This window comes from Anabrus simplex, chromosome 1 (genome assembly GCF_040414725.1).
Source record: "Anabrus simplex isolate iqAnaSimp1 chromosome 1, ASM4041472v1, whole genome shotgun sequence".
NCBI lineage: Eukaryota > Metazoa > Arthropoda > Insecta > Orthoptera > Tettigoniidae > Anabrus > Anabrus simplex.
The window spans coordinates 279821755-279845157 of record NC_090265.1 but is presented as its reverse complement, the minus strand read 5'-3'; the positions used below and the strand labels follow the sequence as shown (position 1 = coordinate 279845157).

The 23403-nt window shown below is 41.8% G+C and overlaps 1 protein-coding gene across 6 annotated transcripts in view; it reads right to left on the bottom strand.

Moving 5' to 3' along the window:
* LOC136887089 (band 7 protein AAEL010189) overlaps positions 1-23403 on the bottom strand; it is a 545233-nt gene that overhangs the window by 63949 nt on the left and 457881 nt on the right. For all 6 annotated transcript variants that reach the window (XM_068231058.1, XM_068231060.1, XM_068231061.1 and 3 more), the window contains one exon: positions 11092-11164. In XM_068231058.1, the coding sequence (XP_068087159.1) occupies positions 11092-11164 (73 nt within the window). The remainder of the gene's footprint in view (positions 1-11091; positions 11165-23403) is intronic.

The window sequence follows — 23403 nt, the reverse complement described above, 5'->3', positions numbered from 1 at the left end:
CACTACCTATGTTTCTAACTCTCACTCAACCCATCAGTTTGTCAACTACGGTACGTTTTGGACTCAATATGATATTACTTTAAATAGCAATGATTTCCCATTGTATTAACCCTATTCTGGGATTCTGGATCGTTGTGGTAATCATGAATTCCTAGTAGACGAAAATAAAAATGTATCTCTCTCTCTCTCTCTCTCTCTCTCTCTCTCTCTCTGTGTGTGTGTGTGTAGCAATCTGCTGGAGATCAGCATAGGACTGTCCTTGTTAACTCCAACTCGGCTTGATGAGAGGAAAGACATTCGGCACAATTATAGTTCATTTGTAGCAATCAAGACTCTAATATCAGGTTGCTTGTTCTACAACATTACACAACGTTTAGCTGGCGGATCCTGTAATTAGGATCTTGGCTGAAGCTACAGCAAGCATGGGGTCTAGCTAAAGGGGACACATCGAGACAACGCTATTCTACTGAGTGGGGTTAACAGACAGGAAAAGAGTAAAATATAGAACACTTGCCTCCTGTGGTGGTATGTCAAACACACTGTGCCGAAGGTCTACCTTCGTATACGTCTCAATGCACGGCAGAATGAAGAATATGCCTAGACAAGACAATTATATTAACATTGGTAACAACACATCCTACGATCTATCAATTTCCTTTGTTAAATACTTTGGAAAAAAGCATTCATCCTTATCTTCAAAAACTATTAGAGGTATGTAAAGTTAAGATTGTACAGCACAGAATACTATTCTTTGGGCTTTCAGGCTTTCGTCGCGTACGAGATCGAGCATAAAAGTACAAAGAATCCCCCTTGCTCTTTTTTTTTCAGTTCGATAGAGATGAACACCCAGAAGCGAGTTCCCGTGAGGTCGTTAACCAGGTTAGTGAAACTATCATGGCATGGCACCTGCTAATACGGTAGCACGGATTGCAACATACTGGAGGGAGAAATGATGGGATGATTCAGGGTGACTGCAATATCAAATGTGACATATAACGACCGTAAAGCTTAAATAATAAAAAGAACCACACACACATTGTTTCTGAGTAAATAGAAGAAGAAGGTTTTGGTCCGTGAAGAGAATCATAAAATTTGAAAAATATACGATCACTACTATTCTAATATTTAAAGGAATTACAGAGATGAAGTCAGACTAGAAATTGTGAAATATAGTGGAAATGTAAGGCTGAAATGTCTTCATAGAGTAATAGAATTAGCATGGAATGTTAGTAAGGTACCTTCTGATTGAATGAAATCATTAACTGCACCTATCTACAAACAAAGACACAGAAAGAATTGCAACAATTATCGAGGTATTTCGAACATCAGAATGCCAGTCAAGGTGTTCACAGGTCTTTTGGAAAGGAGAGTGCGTTTGATGGTGGAAGGTAATTCGAAAAACAAACAGTGTGGGTTCAGACCACAGAAGAACCTCTCAGGTGTATTTAAAAATGCTATGAGAAGAATAGGTAGTTATGTTCTGTAGATCTCAGAAGCCACATGACAAAGTAACAAGGAGAAGGAAGTGGGGGATTATCCGATTAGGAGTAGGTTATTACAGGCAATCAAAACCATTAAAACATTCTTTTTTTGACAGTCGAGTCACAGTGATAATGAGTTCTTGGTTCAAAGTAGTTGCAGGGGTTAAACAAGTCTGCAATCTTTCACCTTTGTTGTTCATAGTATACATGGGTCATTTGCTGAAAGGTTTAAAGTGGCAGGGAAGGATTCAGCTAGGAGGAAATGTAATAAGCAGATTGACCTATGCCGATGACTTCGTGATAACGGCATACTGTGCTGAAGCCTGTAATATAAATTCTTGGTACAAACAGGGGGGAACAATGACAGGAGGATGCTAGGAATGAGGAGATAAAGGCTAAGAAAAAACTCGATGGATGAAGCTGTATATAGGCCTATAGTATAGCGTTTGTGGCAGAGTCAAGTGAGGCAACTGGAGAAAGATGCGCATAATAACATTTTGTCCATCTGCTCATATTGCTCCTGTGATTATAGGGCACGAAGGAGGACATGCGGTTGTCAGCGGTTTACGGTGACGTCGGCCACTCACTTCCAGGCTCTCTGGGATCCTTCGCAGTTTCATCTTTTTTGCATTATTTCTGCTCTTAATTTGATCTCTTCCTTCTGGTATGAAAACTATATTTTAGTTTCATTTTCAAAAAAGTATCCCGCAGACATCAATGTTGCAAACTGTACATATAAAGACACGATTTTCCATATTCCAAAACACTCAATCAAACCTCATGCATTTCAGTCCTGAACGCTTTCTAAGCGCGTAGTCGTAATTATTTGATGAATAACCATAGTGTTCAGACGTGGATGCCATTTTTTGTACTGAACACTATATTTTAATCACAGATATGCTATAGCAAGCAGGCTACGGAGTACCCTGGAGGAATGGGAGACAAAGGCTTCCACTGTCCACAACCCCGGCACGAAGTAGGATAAAGTGATTAGTTCCATACTTGGTCACCGTTAGTTCCCAGAAATTAACCTGACATTTATATGCGATGCGATGCGGAAGTGCACCCAGGGCCATGCGTATCATTTCTAAATTCCCATGTTCTTGTGGGTGAAACGAACAGTCAGGCGCCCTCGAAGTAATAATCTTTGTATTTTATTAACAAGAACATACTTCAGCCTTTGTCTAACATCCAATGATATTACAACTAACACAGGCTTTTAGTTTTTAATGGCAGGTTAAAAGGACAGCAGGTATAACCCTTTATTGCATGGTGTAGCATATATGCAACACAGATTAACATATCTTCAAGTGAATGAAAATTATAGCACGAGCGACCTTTAAACAACAAGCAGAACCAGCTCAATATTCAGCAGAAAGCTTAGCGCTATTCAGTTATCGCTGATCTGCATTTAGAGCTGTCACCCATGTGGCAAATTCTCTATCAATTGTTTGCATAGACTTTAAAAATATTAATTTCAAAGAAGTTGGAACATCTTCCTTGGTAAATTATTCCAATCCGTAATTCCTCTTCCTATATTTACGTTAACGAACAATTTCATAAGTTCAATAGCTTAGCGATATGGCGATATTCTGAGGTATCCGTACAGAGAAGTCAGAGGATTATACTCCAATAGTTATATTATCAGATGGTGAGGTCTGTCAAAAAAAAAAAAATCCTAGCGGAAGACGGATGCTTATGCAGGACGTTCCACGCCGCAGGATGTAGCTGACTTTGCTGTTGGTAATGGCATCGAGCTTGGTGACGAATAATGGGACGAAGACTTCATGCTAACCCGGGCTCCCGCTGTCATCAAGTATTCATAGGGCCATTGACAAAACTTCAATGCTGCGTCAACCTCTCTCTTCTCATGAAACAGAAAGGCAGTCTTCATAGCAGTGTCAAAGCGTCACCACTCAGAATGAGTGCTCTGACTTCGTGGATTATTTGTACTTCAATTTTTGTGCGCAGAAAGTTTTTCTTTGATAGCATGGTTGATACTAGCATTTTCATACTTTTTTCAGTACTTTTAAGTTTGAACCATGTCATCATGAGTAGGACTACGTCATGAAAATAAATAGTCATAACATGGACTACCATCTAAGGTTCAAATTAACAGAAACACGAAATCAAACAAGGAACCTAGGTTTCATTTAATCACACGATGTGGGCAAGGAATCTTATTTTCACATTTTCCTAATCAAACAGGTAGATGTAAGTAGACCATCTTACACAATGGCTATAATATTTTATTTATATTTGACTCCTTTGTAATATTATGTATGAAGGAACTGCCTATCTGTTACTGGAAAGGCGTACCCGGTTCATTCAAAAGGGCATAAATTCGATAGCTCTCCAGACATTCGAGGAATTCAGAAACGTAACTCTCACTTCTGGAGAGGCACAAAGTCCAGAGTTAATTGAGCCTACATCAGAAATGAGTATTAGGTTGGTTATTTCCTAGACTGAATATGAGCGCTATTTTAGTGATCCCAAACCGAAAGCACAGCTGAGTGCCATGGTAGTGACAAGCTTCTAGTGACAACAAGAGAGAAGTAAACTGAATTTAAGATAGTTAAATCGTGCGCAGGGTATAATATTGTACTAATAGATTTATCAAAGAAATGGCGCTTCAGTTCACAATTAGGTTGTTATTGTTGTTGTTTGTGTCATCAATCATAGACTGGTTTGATGCAGCTCTCCATGCTACCCTATCCTGTGCTAAGCTCTTCATTTCTACGTAACTCCTACATCGTACATCCACTCTGATTTGTTTGTCATATTCATGCTTTTGGTCAACCCCTACCGTTCTGACCACCTACAGTTCCCTCAAATACCAACTGAATAAGACCTGGGTGTTTTAAGATACGTCCTACCATTCTATCTTTTCTCCTGGTCAATTTTTACTAAATCGTTCTCCTCCCACCCATCAGATTCAGCATCTCTTCATTCGTGATCCTAACTACCCATCTAACCTTTAGTATTCTTGTGTAAAATCACGTTTCTAAAGCTTCTATTTTTTATTTTTTCTGATCTAGTTATTGTTCACGTTTCACTTCCAGACAATGTAATGCTCCAAACGAAAATCTTTAGAAACATCTTTCTAATGTTCCAAGTGAGTCAGTAAGAAATTAGAAATAAATGCTATTGATCGAAGTCAAGATATTCTTATAAATCTAAACCTAAATTAAATGTATATTTCTGTTAGATTATCCTTTACGTTAGATTAAGACTGCTATGATATGGACATCGAGGTCATTGGAACCAGCTAAACGACGAAACACGTTCAAAAACTCATTTGTTCCTATTTTTAGTTTGCTTTTAAGGGATTCGGTGTATGTCCCTGGTTTGAATTTGGAAGGCTTAACATTAAACTAACGAATAACCACTTCCTTTGTTCGATCCATTTCAAGCTTCTTTTTTCCCGGCAGGCTGCGTAAATATAAGACAATTACTACATCATTTGATATTTCATTTCACTTGAAAACGTACTTTGTATTTTCTAATTTTCAAGTGAGAGAAAGTAGATATACTTTTGTACTCGTTGAACCATTATGGACCGGGCGAGTTGGCCGTGCGCGTAGAGGCGTGCGGCTGTGAGCTTGCATTCGGGAGATAGTAGGTTCGAATCCCACTATCGGCAGCCCTGAAGATGGTTTTCCGTGGTTTCCCATTTTCACACCAGGCAAATGCTGGGGCTGTACCTTAATTAAGGCCACGGCCGCTTCCTTCCCACTCCTAGGCCTTTCCTATCCCATCGTCGCCATAAGACCTATCTGTGTCGGTGCGACGTAAAGCCCCTAGCAAAAAAAAAAAAGAAAAAAGAACCATTATGGGGGCTCAAAACAGTTTTAGACATCATCATTCCTGTTTACTTGTATTTGTACGTACGAATGCTTGACTGCTAACCTGTTCTCATTTGCTATAGTAAATGTCTGGGAGGTTTTGTTTTTCGGAATCGAAGAAAGGGTCACCTCCTCGTTTTTCTAGAGGGTAAGTAGCATTTCAACCTTTACATTCACTGTTTATCAAAACTATGATTTCATTGGCAATACATAAGCTACTAATATTTCGTATGTCAGCAATCAATACGAAGTGTAAAGCAACTGTACTGCAGTGTGTCACGTTCCTTCTCATCTGTTCTTTCCACTATCATGGCAGACAAGCGAGACAATCACCGGTGGTATGGGCTTGGTTAAATTCCTGAGGCCGTCGGTTAGTAATCGCCCTTCTGTTTCGAGGAGAGCGGTCTCGATTCCAGCTAAGATCAGCGGCATTTGTGAAACGTTCGTGTCATTGGCTCCCAGGGCATTAAAGAATTTCTGTGAGATAATATTTAGTTTCTATGTAAGAGAGCTACAGCGCAGGAGCGATTTCAATAATATGAACTCGATGAAACAAAATCTGAAACAGTCTGTTAGTGCACGTGTCTCAAGTCAGCACATGCTGTTTTGCCTTCACTAGAGACACTCTAGACACTGAACTATATTTCTGCCAATCCCATTCAAGTGGACCATTATTATGAAAAACGTACATTATAACATAAAAAAACACAAGAAATCACTGATACGTAAAACATGTTTACTTGTCCCTTATTATTTAGTTTTAAGAAACCCAATCAACATTAAATTTCCCCGTAAAGTCGATATTGCTCTACATCCTGTCATTGTGTTAGCAAAGTAAATGAACCATGGAACTAGGAAAGGAGAAACAACTATGCATAATTTCCCCACCAAATCCTACGGATCATTGTACAAACATGTAATTTATTGCTTCACAAACTAACACATATACTTGTAATACCATAAATTTAGGCCTAATATGTTATACCAGGTGATCTATAATGGTACAAAGCTAAATGAACGCCATAAACCGTGACTGAAATCTCTGGCAGAGATATTAACTTTCTAAGTGGAAGGAACGTAGATTAGTACTACACTTCTAGTGACAATAATGTATGTTGTTTTCGTGGCTGAGTGTCGGACACATCTACTAGACCTCATCACAGGACTTACTCGTTCACTGACGATGCGTTCCAGAGACGATTACATTGATATGTTACTAATTTATGGAGGAACAAGGCAGAACGTATTCGAGTCGCAACGCTTGTTGCAATTTAAGATCAGGAACCAATGTTTGTAGGTTGGCTATGATATACGAGTTTGATGGGTTGCGTATATCCAAGAAGAAGAAGAAGAAGAAGAAGAAGAAGAAGAAGAAGAATGCGGTTTTACCCGAGTTTTCCCTATGTGTGATCCATATTTTATGATTATGAACTTGTTTTGTAGTAGTTGCTAAGCTAGTACCGGTACCTGCGTTTCAAAACTCCGTTCTGTTTTCCGGTGAAGACAGGAACTTTACTTTGCACCGTGAAGCTTTAGGGGAGCTATTATACTTCATTATCTTTCTGTTGGCTCCTTGGCTGAATGGTCAGCGTAGTCGGTTCAGAGGATCCCGGGTTCGATTCCCGGCCGGGTCGGAGACTTTAACCTTTAATGGTTAATTCCCCTGGCTGGGGGATGGATGTTTGTAATGTCCCCAACATCCTTGCAACTCACACGTCACCACACACACTATTTTCCACTATAATAACATGAAGTTTCCTATACACGGCAGATGTTACCCACCATGGTCGGAGGGTCTGCTTTACAAGGGCTGCTTTACACGAAATTATTATTATAATACCTTTATTTTTTGTATTTTTTTACTGCGAGTTGCTCGTCTTTAAGCTGCACAGTCGGTTGCCTGGTCAAGTTATTCACACCTTTGTAAGTATTAAGATCTTTCCCCGACTGTAAAGAAGAAAATGCTCAGTAATTTGAAGATCAAAGTTAACTGTGTGAAATTCCCACGCTGTGACTGGTCATTTGCGGGTATATAGTAAGTTATTCAATTGCATTTTGTGTTATTTTAGAGTATTCATACAACTATAGAATATAATGTACATTACTTCAATTTATATCATTAAAATAATCGATCTAACCCAGTATGATTAACTATTAGGCTATACATAGTTGTTAGGTGAAATGTTCACCTCAAATAATTCGTGGGCAATTAAGGATATCGAGAATCACTTTCAGTAATACAGATACCATTGCTTACAAAGACGTTGACGATGTCTGCATTCGTCATCGATCTAACAAACAGAATCGGATCTCACATCATCCAACCGTGGAAGTCGTCGAAGAGAAAAGAGACTGTACAAATTGACTGTCCCTTATTACCTCGAACAATACAAATTCAGGAGAATTGAAGATATCGGACTGATGGTTGGCACAATGGGAACCATAACCTCTTATTTTAAAAGCACCTTTCAGAGGCAGCATATTCCCAACAGTATTATGACTTTACAGCTCTTAAATATTGCAATACTCAGGCACCATCTACATCAACAAAGACTTTTTACATTGCAAGCCACGAGAGGCGATACCAAATTGAAGTGACCTGCACCCTCCATTGCTGGATTTAAACGTGACACTTTCTGCAGCTTTAGCTATGTTTGTTAAAAGAAGATTTGTGGATGTACTTTTTAATTGCGATGTTTCATTTTCGTTTGAAAACATCACCTTTGTCTAATGTGGAAGACGTTGAGTGTGGGAATAAAATAAAATGAAAATAAAATAAAATAAATACCAAGGAGCATATAATCGAACTTTCAGTTCCATTTCAGGGTGTCAGTGTCATGAGATAATGGTACTAACGTTGTCTTTTAAATGGAACACAAGTTCAATTATGGTACCATTAGTGAAAGTGAAAACAGAATGTCGATATCTTTATCGGCTCACGTGTTATTTGAGGTAGACATCTTAGCTTAATAACATTGTAAAGCAGACGTAAAGCCAATTTTCCAGATTATAAATCCCATCTATGTTTATAAATCTGCTAAAGAAATTTTCTGCCAGTTCTAGATATTTCACTTAACATTTTGAATGAAATGGGTAAATCGGTCGGTGGAGAAAGGAACTGGGTCATTTTTTTGCTATGTTGTCAGGAGAACAAAAAAGTGAATTGTTAATCAAATACTACATTGAACAAATTATTTGTGCATTTTATATATGGCCTATCGCGATTATTACTCATTTAAGGGAACCGATATATTTAATGAGGGATTAGAGAAACCATTAATTTAAAAACAGAGATAGTTTCTTTCTTCTATCACTGTCAGAATTTAACATATTAAGGTAATTTACTCGTGAAAAACCAACAAGTTATTACTTATTGATCAAATAAATGAAAATTTACATGAAGTAAACTGAATCAATTATTTTATTACATATAAATAACCGGAACTGAAAAGAAATTACACTATAGGAACAAGAATCTGAATATTGTTACGATGCTAAGAGCTCTTCAAAAGCAATGCCTTGGGGACAAATGTTCAGATCATTTTATAACACGACTGAATCATTACTACTTATTTGATCTTTGTTTTTACCTTCTTTGTTACCACTGTTTAAGATCTTAGGAAATTCAGGTGCCTTAGTTTTTACCAGGTTCAAGGAAGCTTTGTTTCTAGTTGTGGGGTACATCCCTGTGTTCTATTTCTCTAGACAGTACATATTTCTTGAAATAAGTTTTTTTGTTTTGTTTTTGTTTTTGCAATTTGCTTTATCTCGCATCGACACAGATAGGTCTTACGGCGACGTTGGGATAGGAAGGGGCTTGGAGGGGAAAGGAAGCGGCCATGACCTTAATTCATGTTCAGACCCAGCATGTTCCTGGTGTGAAAATGAGAAACCACGGAAAACCATCTTCAGGGATGCCGACAGTGGGGTTCGAACCCACTATCTCCCGAATGCAAGCTCACAGCTGCGCGACCCTAACCACACAGCCACTTGCTCGGTGTAATAATAAGTGCCATGGTCAGTCTCGGTTGCCACGTTACTGTGGAGAAAATTGATATGAATTTTCTCCCCTTAGAATACGACGCACATACCGTAGTTCCTTTTGAACACAGGAAGATGCTTCTTGGTCGAATTAATAATAATTCGTGAAAGTAAAATAAAGTGCAAAAAGTGACCGTTCCTTTCTCCACTGACCGATTCAGTTAAAGGAAATTCTAAAGGATCTGGCCTTGAACACTCTTGAGAAAAATTGGATTTCTATCAACAATTAATACAATTTCCTTCCTGCTACTTTGTTACCGGTATGAAAAGTAAGGAATATGCAGTTGCCCGTGGTGCTTCGGGCCAATTGTGCAGCGTACTGGGTTCTGCACTTGGTTATGAGGGTATTTAGGGGTTGTAGTAAGGATGTAAAGCAGAGGGCATATAAGTCTCTGGTAAGACCCCAACTAGAGTATGGTTCCAGTGTATGGGATCCTCACCAGGATTACTTGATTGAAGAACTGGAAAAAATCCAAAGAAAAGCAGCTCGATTTGTTCTGGGTGATTTCCGACAATAGTGTTACAAAAATGTTGCAAAGTTTGGGCTGGGAAGACTTGGGAGAAAGGAGACGAGCTGCTCGATTAAGTGGTATGTTGCAGGTTATAAATTTCATGTTTTTTGTCCGTATTGAAGATCTACTTTGAATAGGTAGTAATTAACAAAATTATAAGAATTTGTATCATAAGTGATATGTTCCGAGCTGTCAGTGGAGAGATGGCGTGGGAGGACATCAATAGACGAATAAGTTTGAGTGGTGTCTTTAAAAGTAGGAAAGATCACAATATGAAGATAAAGTTGGAATTCAAGCGGACTCGTTTATAGGAAGGGGAGTTAGGGATTGGAATAACTTACCAAGGGAAATGTTCAATAATTTTCCAATTTCTTTGCGATCATTTAAGAAAAGGCTAGGAAAACCTGGGCGACTGCCCTAAATGCAGATCAGCAGTGATTGATTGATTGATTGATTGATTGATTGATTGATTGATTGATTGATTGATTGATTGATTGAGTTTCGCCGTCATTCCAGTAGCCTTTGTCAAGGTTGATTGATAGCGGAGAAGTAAGGCAGGAGAGTTAGACGGCAGCACTTCTACTGCGCAGTTCGACGATTGAGTACAAATACTGCTCTCTTTCTTCTCCGCTATGGGTCGGTAGATGCAGAGTGGGTCTCGGCCAATAAGTGACCACGGCTGGTCCGTGGTCCAGCAGCTCTGTTCTCTGACCGGCCAACCGAGCAGAGGAGGGGTGGCCACGGATCTACCGTGGCTCTACGCCTCTGCATTCGGGAGACGGGACAGGGCTGGACCTCATGGCTGGCCTCAACCGTCGGCTGTCCTGAGAATGGTTTTCCATGGTTTTCCATTCTCCTGCACTAAGGCGAATGACGGGACAGGCCACGGCCGCCAACCCTCTCACTTTCTCCGAACATCTCCTTTACCTCAACAAATCTCCCGGCCTGAGAGACGGCGTCACCGTCTAAGAGGCCCGCCACCCCCTTCACGGGAGGAATGAAAACATTGTTAGTAGTACTGTAATTCTCCGCTACGGGAATGAAGGCGACACGTCGGCCACTTACCAACCCACGACACAGCACAACAGCCCAAAACACCACGGACAACATAACATCATCTCCGGCCGCGAAAATCTAAGTAGCAATTAAAGAACTTTTCTGAAGCACAATGTTTAAGTTAAAAGGTTAACTATTATTGTAAGAACCACTCACCGGGTCCTTTCGCTCCCCCAGACAGTAGTCTACCGAGCCGGAATATCACGGCTCGCTCGTACTCTTGCACCACCTGCAACACACAGATATCAAGAATTCACATAATTTTTTGTGAAATTTTTATCAGCTGAATACAAAAAAGAGGGGAAGAATTCTGAAATTAGCCACTGAAATTACAAACAGGTTCTCTTATAGAGTAGCCGGTTACCACTTGTTCTCAAGGTTACAGGTTTGTAGCCTGTCGTTGTCGTTGGGCAAAAAAAGAAAACCGTATTCATGAAGTTATTGGCACGTTAAGAACCATCTTCAGGGAGAAATTCCGGCGACTTAGCGTCTCCTAAGGAATGATATATTGATTTAGGTATTGAAACCTGATATCGACTCGATTCTGACAGAGAGAGAGAGTATATTTGAAATGTAATCAGCAATATGGTCGAGGTCGCTTGATATCCATTCGTTATAAATTACCTCAACTGCTCAAGAGCCAAGTATTTTCAGGTACTCTATACAAGGTGATAGCGAACAAGAACCGTGGGATTGATATGAAAGAAAATCTTGATGACATCAAGAGCTCAAAATTAGGAGATTTTGAGTCAGAAATTAAAACTATCTTTACACTTTTGGTACTGAAGCCAAGACCTCGAATTTAATAAGCAAAAGTCAGTCATAAGGGATCCGCTGAGCGTCGAGCGCGTAGCCCACAGTGGGTGCAGACTTAACTTTCTCCCACTGTGCACGCCACACCCAGGAGAGGTTTGCCAGAGAAACTCTCTTTCGGTGCAGGACAGAGATTTGAAATTTTGAACTGTAACAAAATAGCATTGATATTAAGTTAGCAGGACAAACACCCCTTATAATCTCACCCTCGAGAGAGAGCAGATTGAATGTGTGAATAACTTTAAATATCTGGGGAGTAGAAAATCAAATGACGAAAGTGCCTAGGAACGAAGTGTTGAACAGGGTGCAAATAGGATCCAACTTCTACCATCAAGTACGAAACATAGTATGGGACAAGGGAGTTCCTCAGAGGGCTAAACAGCTCTGTTTAAGACTTATCTTCTGCCCATCATTGACGTATAGTCTGGAGAATTACGCCATACATAAATGAGAAGTAAGTCAACTGCAAGCTGATGAAATGAAGTTGTACAGAAAACAAAGGACAGAATTAGGAATGATCAGATACGAAGAGATCTGTAGGTCAACCTGACCGTGGAAGAAAGGCTGAGTGTTGCAAAGCTGAAGTGACTAGGACACGTTAAGCGGATGGAGGTGACTCGAATACCAAGGAGGTATTTTAACAAGATCGTTCCGGCACGAAGACCAATCCGACGCCCTAGAAAAAGGTGGTTAGATCAGATAAGAGAAGACCTAGAGAAGAGAGGAGAAACATGGGATGCCCTAGAGAGAAAAGAAGCATACCAGGACCGTAATAAATAGAGGCACATCTTTCTTAAAAATCCTACTCTGCTCGATGATGATGGCAAAATAGCAGCGGAAAGCCTTTTAGTGCCAACCTCCCATCATAAAATATGGGGACCCTCGAGCCGAGAGCAGTCCATCAATCCATGTGAACGGCCTTAAATTTACAAATTCGTTTCCATGAAGGAAAATAAAGGCATATAGAAAGTCAAATATGTAATGACTTAATTATTTAAGGAAAACTACACCAGATTTTGTCTTACTTATACAGAATAACAGAATAACCGTAGAAGTCGTTGAAATATGTTTTTTTTGCTAGTGTCTTTACGTCGCACCGACACAGATAGGTCTTATGGCGACGATGGGATAGAAAAGGCCTAGGCGGCCTAGGCGTTGGAAGTGGAAGGAAGTGGCCGTGGCCTTAATTAAGGTACAGTCCCAGTATTTGCCTGGTGTGAAAATGATAAACCACGGAAAACCATCTTTAAGGCTGCCGACAGTGGGGTTCGAACCCACTATCTCCCGGGTGCAAGCTCACAGCTGCGCGACCCTAACCGTACGGCCAACTCACTATAATGCTGACTGTACCTCATAATCTGCAGGCTTTCGGGCTGAGCAGCGGTCGCTTGGTAGAACATGGCCCTTCGACGAACAGACGGACGGAGTGGCTATGGGAAGTCCACTTTCGCCCGTAGTGGCTAATTTCTTTATGGAGCATTTTAAAGAGGAGGCTATTGCTTCGACGCCCGTCAAGCCTATGATATGGTGGAGGTATGTTGATGATGTATTTGTGATCTGGACAGAAGGTCCTGAGAAACTTCATCTATTTCTAGACCATCTAAATCAGCAACATCCGTCAATAAAATTCACTATGGAGATGGAGTCGGACGGATGCCTTCCTTTCTTGGATGTTCTAGTAAGAAAGAAACCGGACGGCTCCTTAGGACATACCGTCTATCGTAAGCCTACCCACACAAATCGCTATCTTCATGCAGATTCTCACCACCATCCAGCACAAAAACAAGGCATCCTCACGACACTCGCCAAGAGGGCGAGACGAGTTTGTGAGCCATCACATATCCAGATGGAGATGGACACGCTCAAAGTCGCGTTTAAGGGTATGGTTACAGCGATTTACAGATTCATAGAGCCCTACATCCCAGAGAAACTGCCAAGCAAATCTCACAGAAGGAAGAAGTGAAGGGAAATGCCTACTTGCCTTACATTCACAACACCACAGATCGAATTGCCAAGGTCCTCCGCAAACACAATATAAAAACCGTGTTTGGCACCGCCACTAAAACTGCTCACAGTCTGAGTAAAACCAAGGACAAATTGTCCCCTCTTTTACATCCTGGGGTACACGAAATTCCCTGTACGTGCGGTAAAATATACATCGGCCAAACATGCCGGTCCATTGGTACCCGTATCAAAGAACATGAACGTAATATTCTTCTCAACTAACCTGACAAATCGGCAATAGCTGAGCACGCTCTATCGTCGGGTCATGATGTCATGTTCCAAGATGCTCGAGCTCTTACTCACACTAGACACTACAGGTCCAGGATTATACGGGAAGCTGTGGAAATGCGTAGAAATCCTAATAATTTCAACAGGGACACCGGCTATCAATTAAGTAATACCTGGTTGCCAGCCATAAAGAATTTACGTAGGTAGTTCCCTTCCCTGCCCCTTCACTATTGTTATTTCGTCTCGGTGTTTTCCAAATTCGTATGTTCCTCGTCGCCAGTTGTTTCATTCCAGGCTTATGTCTATGTTGTACACCTGTCATATGTTACGCAAACACGTGATGTGAACCGTTTATAGGTGGGCCGGCACAAGGTGGCACTTGACAGTTGTAAGTCATGTTGGCACCACTACAAAAATGAAATGAAGAACGTCACCCGTCAATCAGACTCACCAATCCACTACTTTTTATGTCAGATACAGTTACGCATTTTATTCATGTTAATTCGTATTTAATTCCGTATAGTGTTCATAATCTTTCATTTGCCTACACAAATATGAGCATTTAAAAGATATTGTAAGGTTTAAGCGAGCTACAAAATAAATACGAACTATTTTCAGTTGATTGTTGTTGGCAACATGGGTAGTATAGTGGTGCCATCTATAAGTAGCTTGACTACTGTATTGAAGTGTTGCCGTTTTGTCTGTCGCCGCTAGCACGTGGTCAGGTGTGATTCGCGCGTTTATGAAAGTTTTGTTTTCATTTTGAGATAATTGTGAAATTTTATTTTAACGAATGCAGTGCGATGTCTCGGAAATGACAACATAGTCATGAAGCGCGAAGTGATAATCCTTTGAGCCGCGGAGTGTCCCTTAATAGTCAGGCATTAGAATTAGTGCGGAGAACTCGCGAGTTTTACGAGAGGGAGACGGAATTCGTACGCTTGTATAGCCGTCTCTCCGTTCCTGTAGATCATGTTGTGGATCGCATATCTCAAACATTAGGGCTTTCAAAGCGTAATGTCATTCAAACAGGTGTTCGCCTCCAAGAACAGAAGGAAAAAGTGACTGGGGTACATAGCAATAGCGAAAACGGGGCTGATAGTAGGGACTTGTTTCACAGCACTCCGGGAAAGAAACGAAAGCTATCTCCTGTAATAGGAATTAATTCTTTTCAGGCTGATGCAATACGAAGACACGAGTACGATTTTTACAGCTCAAAGTCCCTTCTGTCATTGTTATGGACAATGCACGTTACCACTCCGTAATAATGGACAAGACCCCTTCTTCGAGCGCCCGTAAAGAACTGTAAGTGGAATGGCTGCAGTAAAGAAATATCCCAGCGCATATGTGTACGACTAAATTAGTCGACACCGGGCGAGTTGGCCGTGCGGTTAGGGGCGCGCAGCTATGAGCTCGCATCCGGGAGATAGTGGGTTCGAATTCCACTGTCGGCAGCCCTGAAGATGGTTTTCCGTGGTTTCCCATTTTCACTCCAGGCAAATGCTGGAGGTGTACCTTAATTAAGACAACGGTCGCTTCCTTCCCATTCCTAGGCCTTTCCTATCCCATCGTCACTATAAAATCTATCTGTGTCGGTGCGATGTAAAGCAAATAGCAGGAAAAAGAAATAGTCGACGAGGTAGCGAAGGAACAAGGGCACGAGGTTATTAGGTTGCCGCCGTACCACTGTCACTTCAACCTCATTGAGTTGGTACGGTATGGGGTGAAGTAAAACATTACGTACGCACTTAGAACACGTCCTTCACAGTTACTGAAGTGGAAGGACTGTTCCGGGAGAGTATTGCTCGAATGGATGCGGCTTTGTACAGGAAGAAATTTAGCCATGTCGCAGCATTCATTAATTCGGCAATGGCAATACATGGGATCATCAGTGACTCTCAGGAGTTGATGATCTGCCTAGACGATGATGACAGTGACAATGAAGGCGACGGTAGTGATGGCAGTGAACTGGAGGGTATCGAGCCTCTGCCTTTGTGAATCAGGTATGAAAATAAGGTTTCTGAATTTTCGTAAATTTTATAGAATTTACTTGAAACATTTTGTGTTAGCACCGGTGTATATTATTCTAACATTTATTGGTGAAGGTGTATATGAAGTGAGATCCTTGTCGGCCGATTTCTTCCGCGTTTTCTAACATCGCGATAATAAGAACTTCGTAGTATATTTATCTCGTATAATTTTGCGCGATGAATAATCGGTGAGTTGAAAGTTCAATTTTTGTCGGCAGATTTCATTTGTATTGTGTATCATCGCGATGACATTAAAAACATTTCTCCCATGTTTTTAAAAACCCATGTGTCGTGCAATCAGCTGTTGTTACGGCAGCAACATCGCTTCGTGCGCCATTGCAGTGTGACCAATATTGTGCGCAGCTGTCATGTGCAACCTTACGCCGGCCCACCTATAGTCTGATTGTGATGGTTCGGTCAGCTTCCGCTTCGAACGCTAGCGTTGTGCCACGTCCTGGGGTCCATCTGGTGGTGAATGAACGTACCATTTCCACTTCTACTTCTATTATAATGTTCCAAATTCAAAAGTGTCATTGTTTAAGAAGCCTTTCTCGTGGACAGTCGAGAATTCTTCTGAGGACGCAGAGCACAGTTTCCTGCGAAACGTTAAGAATTTCACCTTATTTTCTTGACACGGCAAAAGCCCAAAAGCCTATACAATATCATGTCTATAAGTACGGGCCGTGAAAGCATTAATAAAAAGATCTTACAGATATTTTGTCTGGATGCAAATACAGCATTGAGTCCGTAAGCTGTTGTTATTTGCATATGCACAAGCACATATTCTCTGTATGTGTCAACATTTACATTGGAACAAGATTAATTCCACATGGAAGTTCAAATAAGGCCATTCTCATTGATCACTAATTCTAAACCAGCGTTTTGACTAGCATGGCACTCGGTAAATCACAAACTAAGACTACAGTACATGTATAACCCCCTTATTTTTGACAACTATTTTCAAATACTCTGCATGATGAACAAATTTAACAATATTTGATTCGCCGGCAGGAAGTCGGAAGTCAGCCTGTACTCCAACAAACTCCAAGGTTACGATTGTACGGATGGTGGAGCATTTATTTTCCACTCCTTTATGGCCTGTACAGAAATGAATTTACTATTACTACTACTTCTAAGCTACATACTCCTGTTGTGCGTGAAATTAAAATACAAAAATAAAAGTCCTCACCTCACTGTCGTCTTACAAGTGGCGTGGGAGCTCTCAGCACGTAGAACTATGGCCATAGGATTGTGATTAAACAAGAGCGAAAGCTACCAGTGGCTGTTTAGGATTTTTTTTTACAATTTGTGTCTTCTTTTCTTCTTCTTTATCTGTTTACCCTCCAGAGTCGGTTTTTCCCTCGGACTCAGCAAGCGATCCAACCTCTACCGCCTTAAGGGCAGTGTCCTGGAGCTTCAGACTCTTGGTCGGGGATACAACTGGGGAGGATAACCAGTATCTCGCCCAGGCGGCCTTACCTGCTATGTTGAACAGGGGCCTTGCTGGGGGATGGGAAGATTGGAAGGGATAGACAAGGAAGAGGGAAGGAAGCGGCCGTGGCCTTAAGTTAGGTACCATCTCGGCATTTGCCTGGAGGAGAAGTGGGAAACCACGGAAAACCACTTCCAGGATGGCTGAGGTGGGAATCGAACCCACCTCTACCCAGTTGACCTCCCGAGGCTGAGTGGACCCTGTTCCAACCCTCGTATCAATTTTCAAATTTCGTAGCAGAGCCGGGAATCGAACCCGGGCCTCCGGGGGTGGCAGCTAATCACACTAACCACTGCGCCACAGAGGCGGACACAAGTTGTTTCATATCTTTTTTTTTTGAATTTGCTTTACATCACACCGACACAGATAGGTCTTATGGCGACGATGGAAGGGGAAAGGCCTGGGAATGGGAAGTAAGCGGCCGTGGCCTTAACTCAGGTATAGCCCCAGCATTTACGCGGTATGAAAACGGGAAACTACAGAAAACCATCTTCAGGGCTGCCGACAGTGCGTTTCGAACCCACTATCTTCTGAATGTAAGCTCAAAACTGCACGACCCTAATCGCACGGCCAAGTTGCTTGGTGACTGTTTAATGACAACGCTGGTCTAGCTACTCCACTAACTTCTAATTTATTCTAACTTCACTGGGGCTAGCGCGAGGCGCCGAAAAGGACATCCGGTCCTAAACCGCCAGCCAAGGCCTAAATTGAGCAAGAGTGCTGTGTGGACCTCATCCTTGTGGGAAGGTGATGTTGAAAATACTAACAGGTTTGCAATTGCAAGCATTCAGCGAATGTTGAAAATTACACAATGATGGTTAATTTTATATTTCTCTTGGAATACAGTACATTCGTCTTGTTTTTTTGGTGTCAATCAGTCATACTTTAGCAATGCAAACGATACATTTTCTTTGCTAAAACAGTTACTTGATTAACGTTTGTTCATCTGACACGTTTTAATTTAACCAACAGCTGATCCACGAGGTCTTGACAAAGATGCTGAATTAGCGGTTGATTGTTCTTGCAACAGACAAGCAGTAAACTTAAACACATAAGCGTTGCATTTGCCACCACAACCATTCTCAGAATGTATTTGTCACACTGAACTGTAGGTAACACTTGACAAAGCAAGCGACATATGTTTTCATTTCCCGCCCTAAGGGCGGGGCGGGCCCCCTAGAGCGTAACGCGCTCTCTCGGGCCGGGAGAGGTGAAGAAAAGAGTGAGGTGTGATGGTGGAAAAAGTTGGGAAAAAGGAAGTAAATAAATTAAGGGAGATGTGAGGGCGGGTGTGTAGTTTAGACCAGAGTGCCAGGGTGAAGCTGAGATTTGAGGAGTTGTAGGGCGGCCACGATTATACATAGTGAAGTTATAAGGAGTCTGTAGAGATCTGTATGCGGAGGTGTGTGGAAGAAGGGACGAATTGGGTTATGGGGTGGACGAGCGTGGTAACGAGGTTGATAGGGAGGATGAGCTGGTCGGGGGCGACGACGTGTAGTGGCGGGATGATGTCTAGGGAAAGGTTGAGGAGGGGAGCGAGAATGTTCCACTTTGTGATGGCGTCTGTAGATGTGCGCTCCACTGGAGATGAGGCGAAGTACTGCGTCTTCCGTCGGTGGATGGAGGCGTACTAATGAGGTGGCACCAGAAGAGTTCATAATGCGGAACGCCCGCCGTGCTGGGACGCCTCCTGTGTGAAGTTCATGTAGGACTTCGCGTTCAGTGATGGTGGTGTCAACGCCGCGAATGACACAACTAAACATTGAGGGTTGAGACGTTGATGGCGGTTGAGACGATGGTGGCGGTGCGGCGGCTTCTGTACTTGGAGCGAGTGCGACCTCGATTTGCTGGCGATTGAAGTAGCGGGGTGGAATATGTAGAAGACTGCGGCGTTCAGAAGTGGGTTGCGTAGGGAGTGATGAGGACATTACTGGTGAAGGATGGGAATATACGACCGTAGTGAAAGAATGGTGGGGTCGGGTGAGCGTGGAGATCATGATGATAGTAGTGGTGGCGAAGGTGATCATGATAGGAGTGGGGGGTATATCGGGGAGGATGACTTTCAAGTGCTGGTGTCGGCCGCTTGCTTTATTGGGATCGGCTGGGAGCTGGTAGTAAAGCTGACGTGCCACCCGGCCGATCAAAAAATACGAGGAGAGTCTGGAGTTCGGAGACGTCCAATACAGTGAGATCGATCTCGACTTGTACGATGTGTTGTGTTCCCTTGACAAAGAACATACACCTGAAGTACAACTCCACTGCATGTTGATTATTGTAGCAGGTAGGGAACGCGACGTCGAGGATGCCAGCCCACAGTTGAGCGCTCTCAAGAACTCTTGGTTTCCAGCTAGTAATTGGTTTCAATTCTATACCTATTTATAAAGTTCGTGTGAAGATCTCATTTTCATGTAAAAGCTGTTACGGTAGGAGAGAAGTTAGTTATACTGAAATGAATAAACTCATTTTGCGAGGCAAGTTTGTTACTTCTGTGTGATTCATGAATATCTCGAGCGGAAATGACTATTTTGTATAACATCTATTTCACGGGCGTAAAGAAAGGTAGCGAGTTTGGACAGGTTTGGAAACAGTAACTATCGTTTACTTTCTTTCTTCTAAAGTGGCAAGCTTTGTTCCAGAATGTTATTTGCCTTAATTAACAGCCGGGCTAAGCAGGCCAGACAGTAGAGGCGCTGGTCATCTAACCCCAACTTGGCAGGATCGATCCTGGCTCAGTTCGGTGGTATTTGAAGGTGCTCAAATACGTCAGCCTAGTGTCGGTAGATTTATTGGCACGTAGGTAAAAGAACTCGGCGTCTCCGGAAACCGTAAAAGAGTAGTTAGTGGGACTTAAAGCCAATAGCATTATTTATTATCTTAAACAACAAATAACCCTTATGTTTCGTTTCTTCACTTCAATACTGAAAAGAGAATTTCTTTTAGTGCTGCCTGAAATGACTTCATAGTATCATACTGCGTTATATCGTACAATACAGTATGAGGCTGGAATAAAGTTGGACTCAGGTGTAGGAGAAAGTGACGGAGTGCAAAGAACCAACCACGCTTGTAGTTCAACTGTTGATATCGTGATCAAAACCACGGGACCTCCAGTTTTCGCAGAACTCGAATCACAGGCGCGTTACTATTATTTCAAAAAATCCCCATGCAATGGCAGGAATTCGAACCATGGCCGCTTTGTTGAGATACCAGTGACTAGGCCACTCGATGCTTACGCTCCTTTGAGTGCAAAGAATTTGTCACTTGCAATGAGAATGTTCTGAGCAGAGACTGAGTACAATGACAGGCTGTAATTCTTCCATGTCATCTTCTTAACCTGTTTACCCTCCAGGGTTGGTTGTTCCCTCGGACTCAGCGAGTGATCCCAACTCAACCGCCTCAAGGGCAGTGTCCTGGAGCGTGAGACATTGGGTTGGGGGATACAACTGGGGAGAATGACCAGTACCTTGCCCAGACGACCTCACCTGCTATGCTGAACAGGGGTCTTGTGGAGGGGTGGGAAGATTGGAAGGGATAGACAAGGAAGAGGGAAGGAAGCGGCCGTGGCCTTAGGTTAGGTACCATCCCAGCATTTTCCTGGAGGAGAAGTGGGGAAACCACGGAAAACCACTTCCGGGATGGCAGAGCTGGGAATCGAAACCACCTCTACTCATTTGACCTCCAAAGGCTGAGTGGACCCCGTTCCAGCCCTCGTAACACTTTTCAAATTTCGTGGCAGAGCCGGAAATCGAACCCGGGCCTCCGAGGGTGGCAGCTAATCACACTAACCACTACACCACAGAGGTGGACAATTCTTCCATGTCCGCACCTAAATATTTTTTTACTGGTGATTAAATGTCGTACTAACAGATGTTTTCAGTGATGGTAGAATGATAAAAGAGCGGCGGCTATGAGGGTAATGGCCGTGACGTCAATTAAGGTGCAGCGTTAGCATTTGGCAGCTGTGAACATAGGAAAGGACGAAGATCTATCTTCAGGGCGGCCGGCGGGAGGGAGGGATCGGTCGACCATCTACCCACGAATATTGGGCAGGTGTCTACATTCTGGAGCTAATATTATAAACTAAAACTCGTACGTTTTGTAATTTCAACGGGCAGTAGCCTATTTGAATGTGTATATGATGATGCTGGACTTAGAATGTTAAACTAGTAGTACTAGTAGTAGGAGTTGAATCATGGCTGAGAAATGATATAATGGATGCAGAAATTTTCTCACAGAACTGGAGAGTGTATCGTAGAGATAGGATAGGAATGGTGGGAGGGGGAGTATTCATTCTGGTGAAAGAAGAATTTGTAAGCTACGAAAAAGTTAAGGATGAAAAACACGAAATTCTGGGTGTAAGGCTCATCTCTAAAGATAATAGGCAACTTGATGTCTTTGGAGTGTACAGACCGGGAAAGGGTAGCGCTGACACGGATTCAGAATTATTTGATAAGATAATCAAATATGTGGGAAACGACATGGAAAGGAATGTGATTGTACCGGGAGATCTCAATTTACCAAATGTCAGTTGGAAGGAAATGCGAACGACGGGAAGCATGACCAAAAAATGGCAAATAAGCTAATATGGGAAGGACAGCTGATTCAGAAAGTGATGGAACCAACTAGAGGGAAAAATATCCTGGACGTGGATGCTGGTAAAACCAGATGAGCTCTATAGAGAAACCGAAGCAATAGATGGCATTAGTGAACATGAAGCTGGTTTTGTCGTAGTTAAAAATGAATGTGTTAGAAAGGAAGGTCTTAAAATGAGGACTATTAGGCAGTACCATATGGCTGATAAAGCAGGCATGAGGCAGTTTTTAAAAAATAACTATGATCGGTGGAAAACGGTAAATAAAAATATAAACAGTATCTGGGATGGGTTTAAAGCAATTGTTGAGGAATGTGAAAACAGGTTTGTACCTTTAAATGTGCTAAGAAATGGTAAAGACCCACCTTATTATAATAGAGAAATAATGAGACTGAGAAGGAGGTGCAGATTGGAAAGAAATAGAGTCGGAACTGGCTGTGGAAGTAAGGAGAAATTGAAGGAACTTACTAGGAAACTGAATCTAGCAAAGAAGGCAGCTAAGAATAACATGGTGGAAAGCATAATTGGCAATCATACAAATTTTAGTGATAAATGGAAAGGTATGTATAGGTATTTTAAGGCAGAAACAGGTTCCATGAAGGATATTCCAGGAATAATTAATGAACAAGGGGAGTGTGTATGTGAGGATCTTCAAAAGGCAGAAGTATTCAGTCAGCAGTATGCGAAGATTGTTGGTTACAAGGGTAATATCCAGATAGAGGAGGAGACTAATGCTAAAGAAGTATTAACATTTACATATGATAACAATGACTTTTACAATAAGATACAAAAGTTGAAAACTAGAAAAGCGGCTGGAATTGATAAGATTTCTGGGAATATACTAAAGACAATGGGTTGGGATATAGTACCATATCTGAAGTACTTATTTGATTATTGTTTGGTCGGAGGAGCTATACCAGATGAATGGAGAGTTGCTATAGTAAGTCCTGTGTATAAAGGAAAGGGTGATAGACATAAAGCTGAAAATTACAGGCCAGTAAGTTTGACATGCGTTGCCTGTAAGCTTTGGGAAGGCATTCTTTCTGATTATATTAGACATGTTTGTGAAATTAATAACTGGTTCGATAGAAGGCAGTTCGGTTTTAGGAAAGGTTATTCCACTGAAGCTCAACTTGTAGGATTCCAGCAAGATATAGCAGATATCTTGGATTCAGGAGGTCAAATGGACTGTATTGCGATTGACCTGTCTAAAGCATTTGATGGGGTGGGTCATGGGAGACTCCTGGCAAAAATGAGTACAATTGGACTAGACAAAAGAATGACTGAACGGGTTGCTATATTTCTAGAAAGTA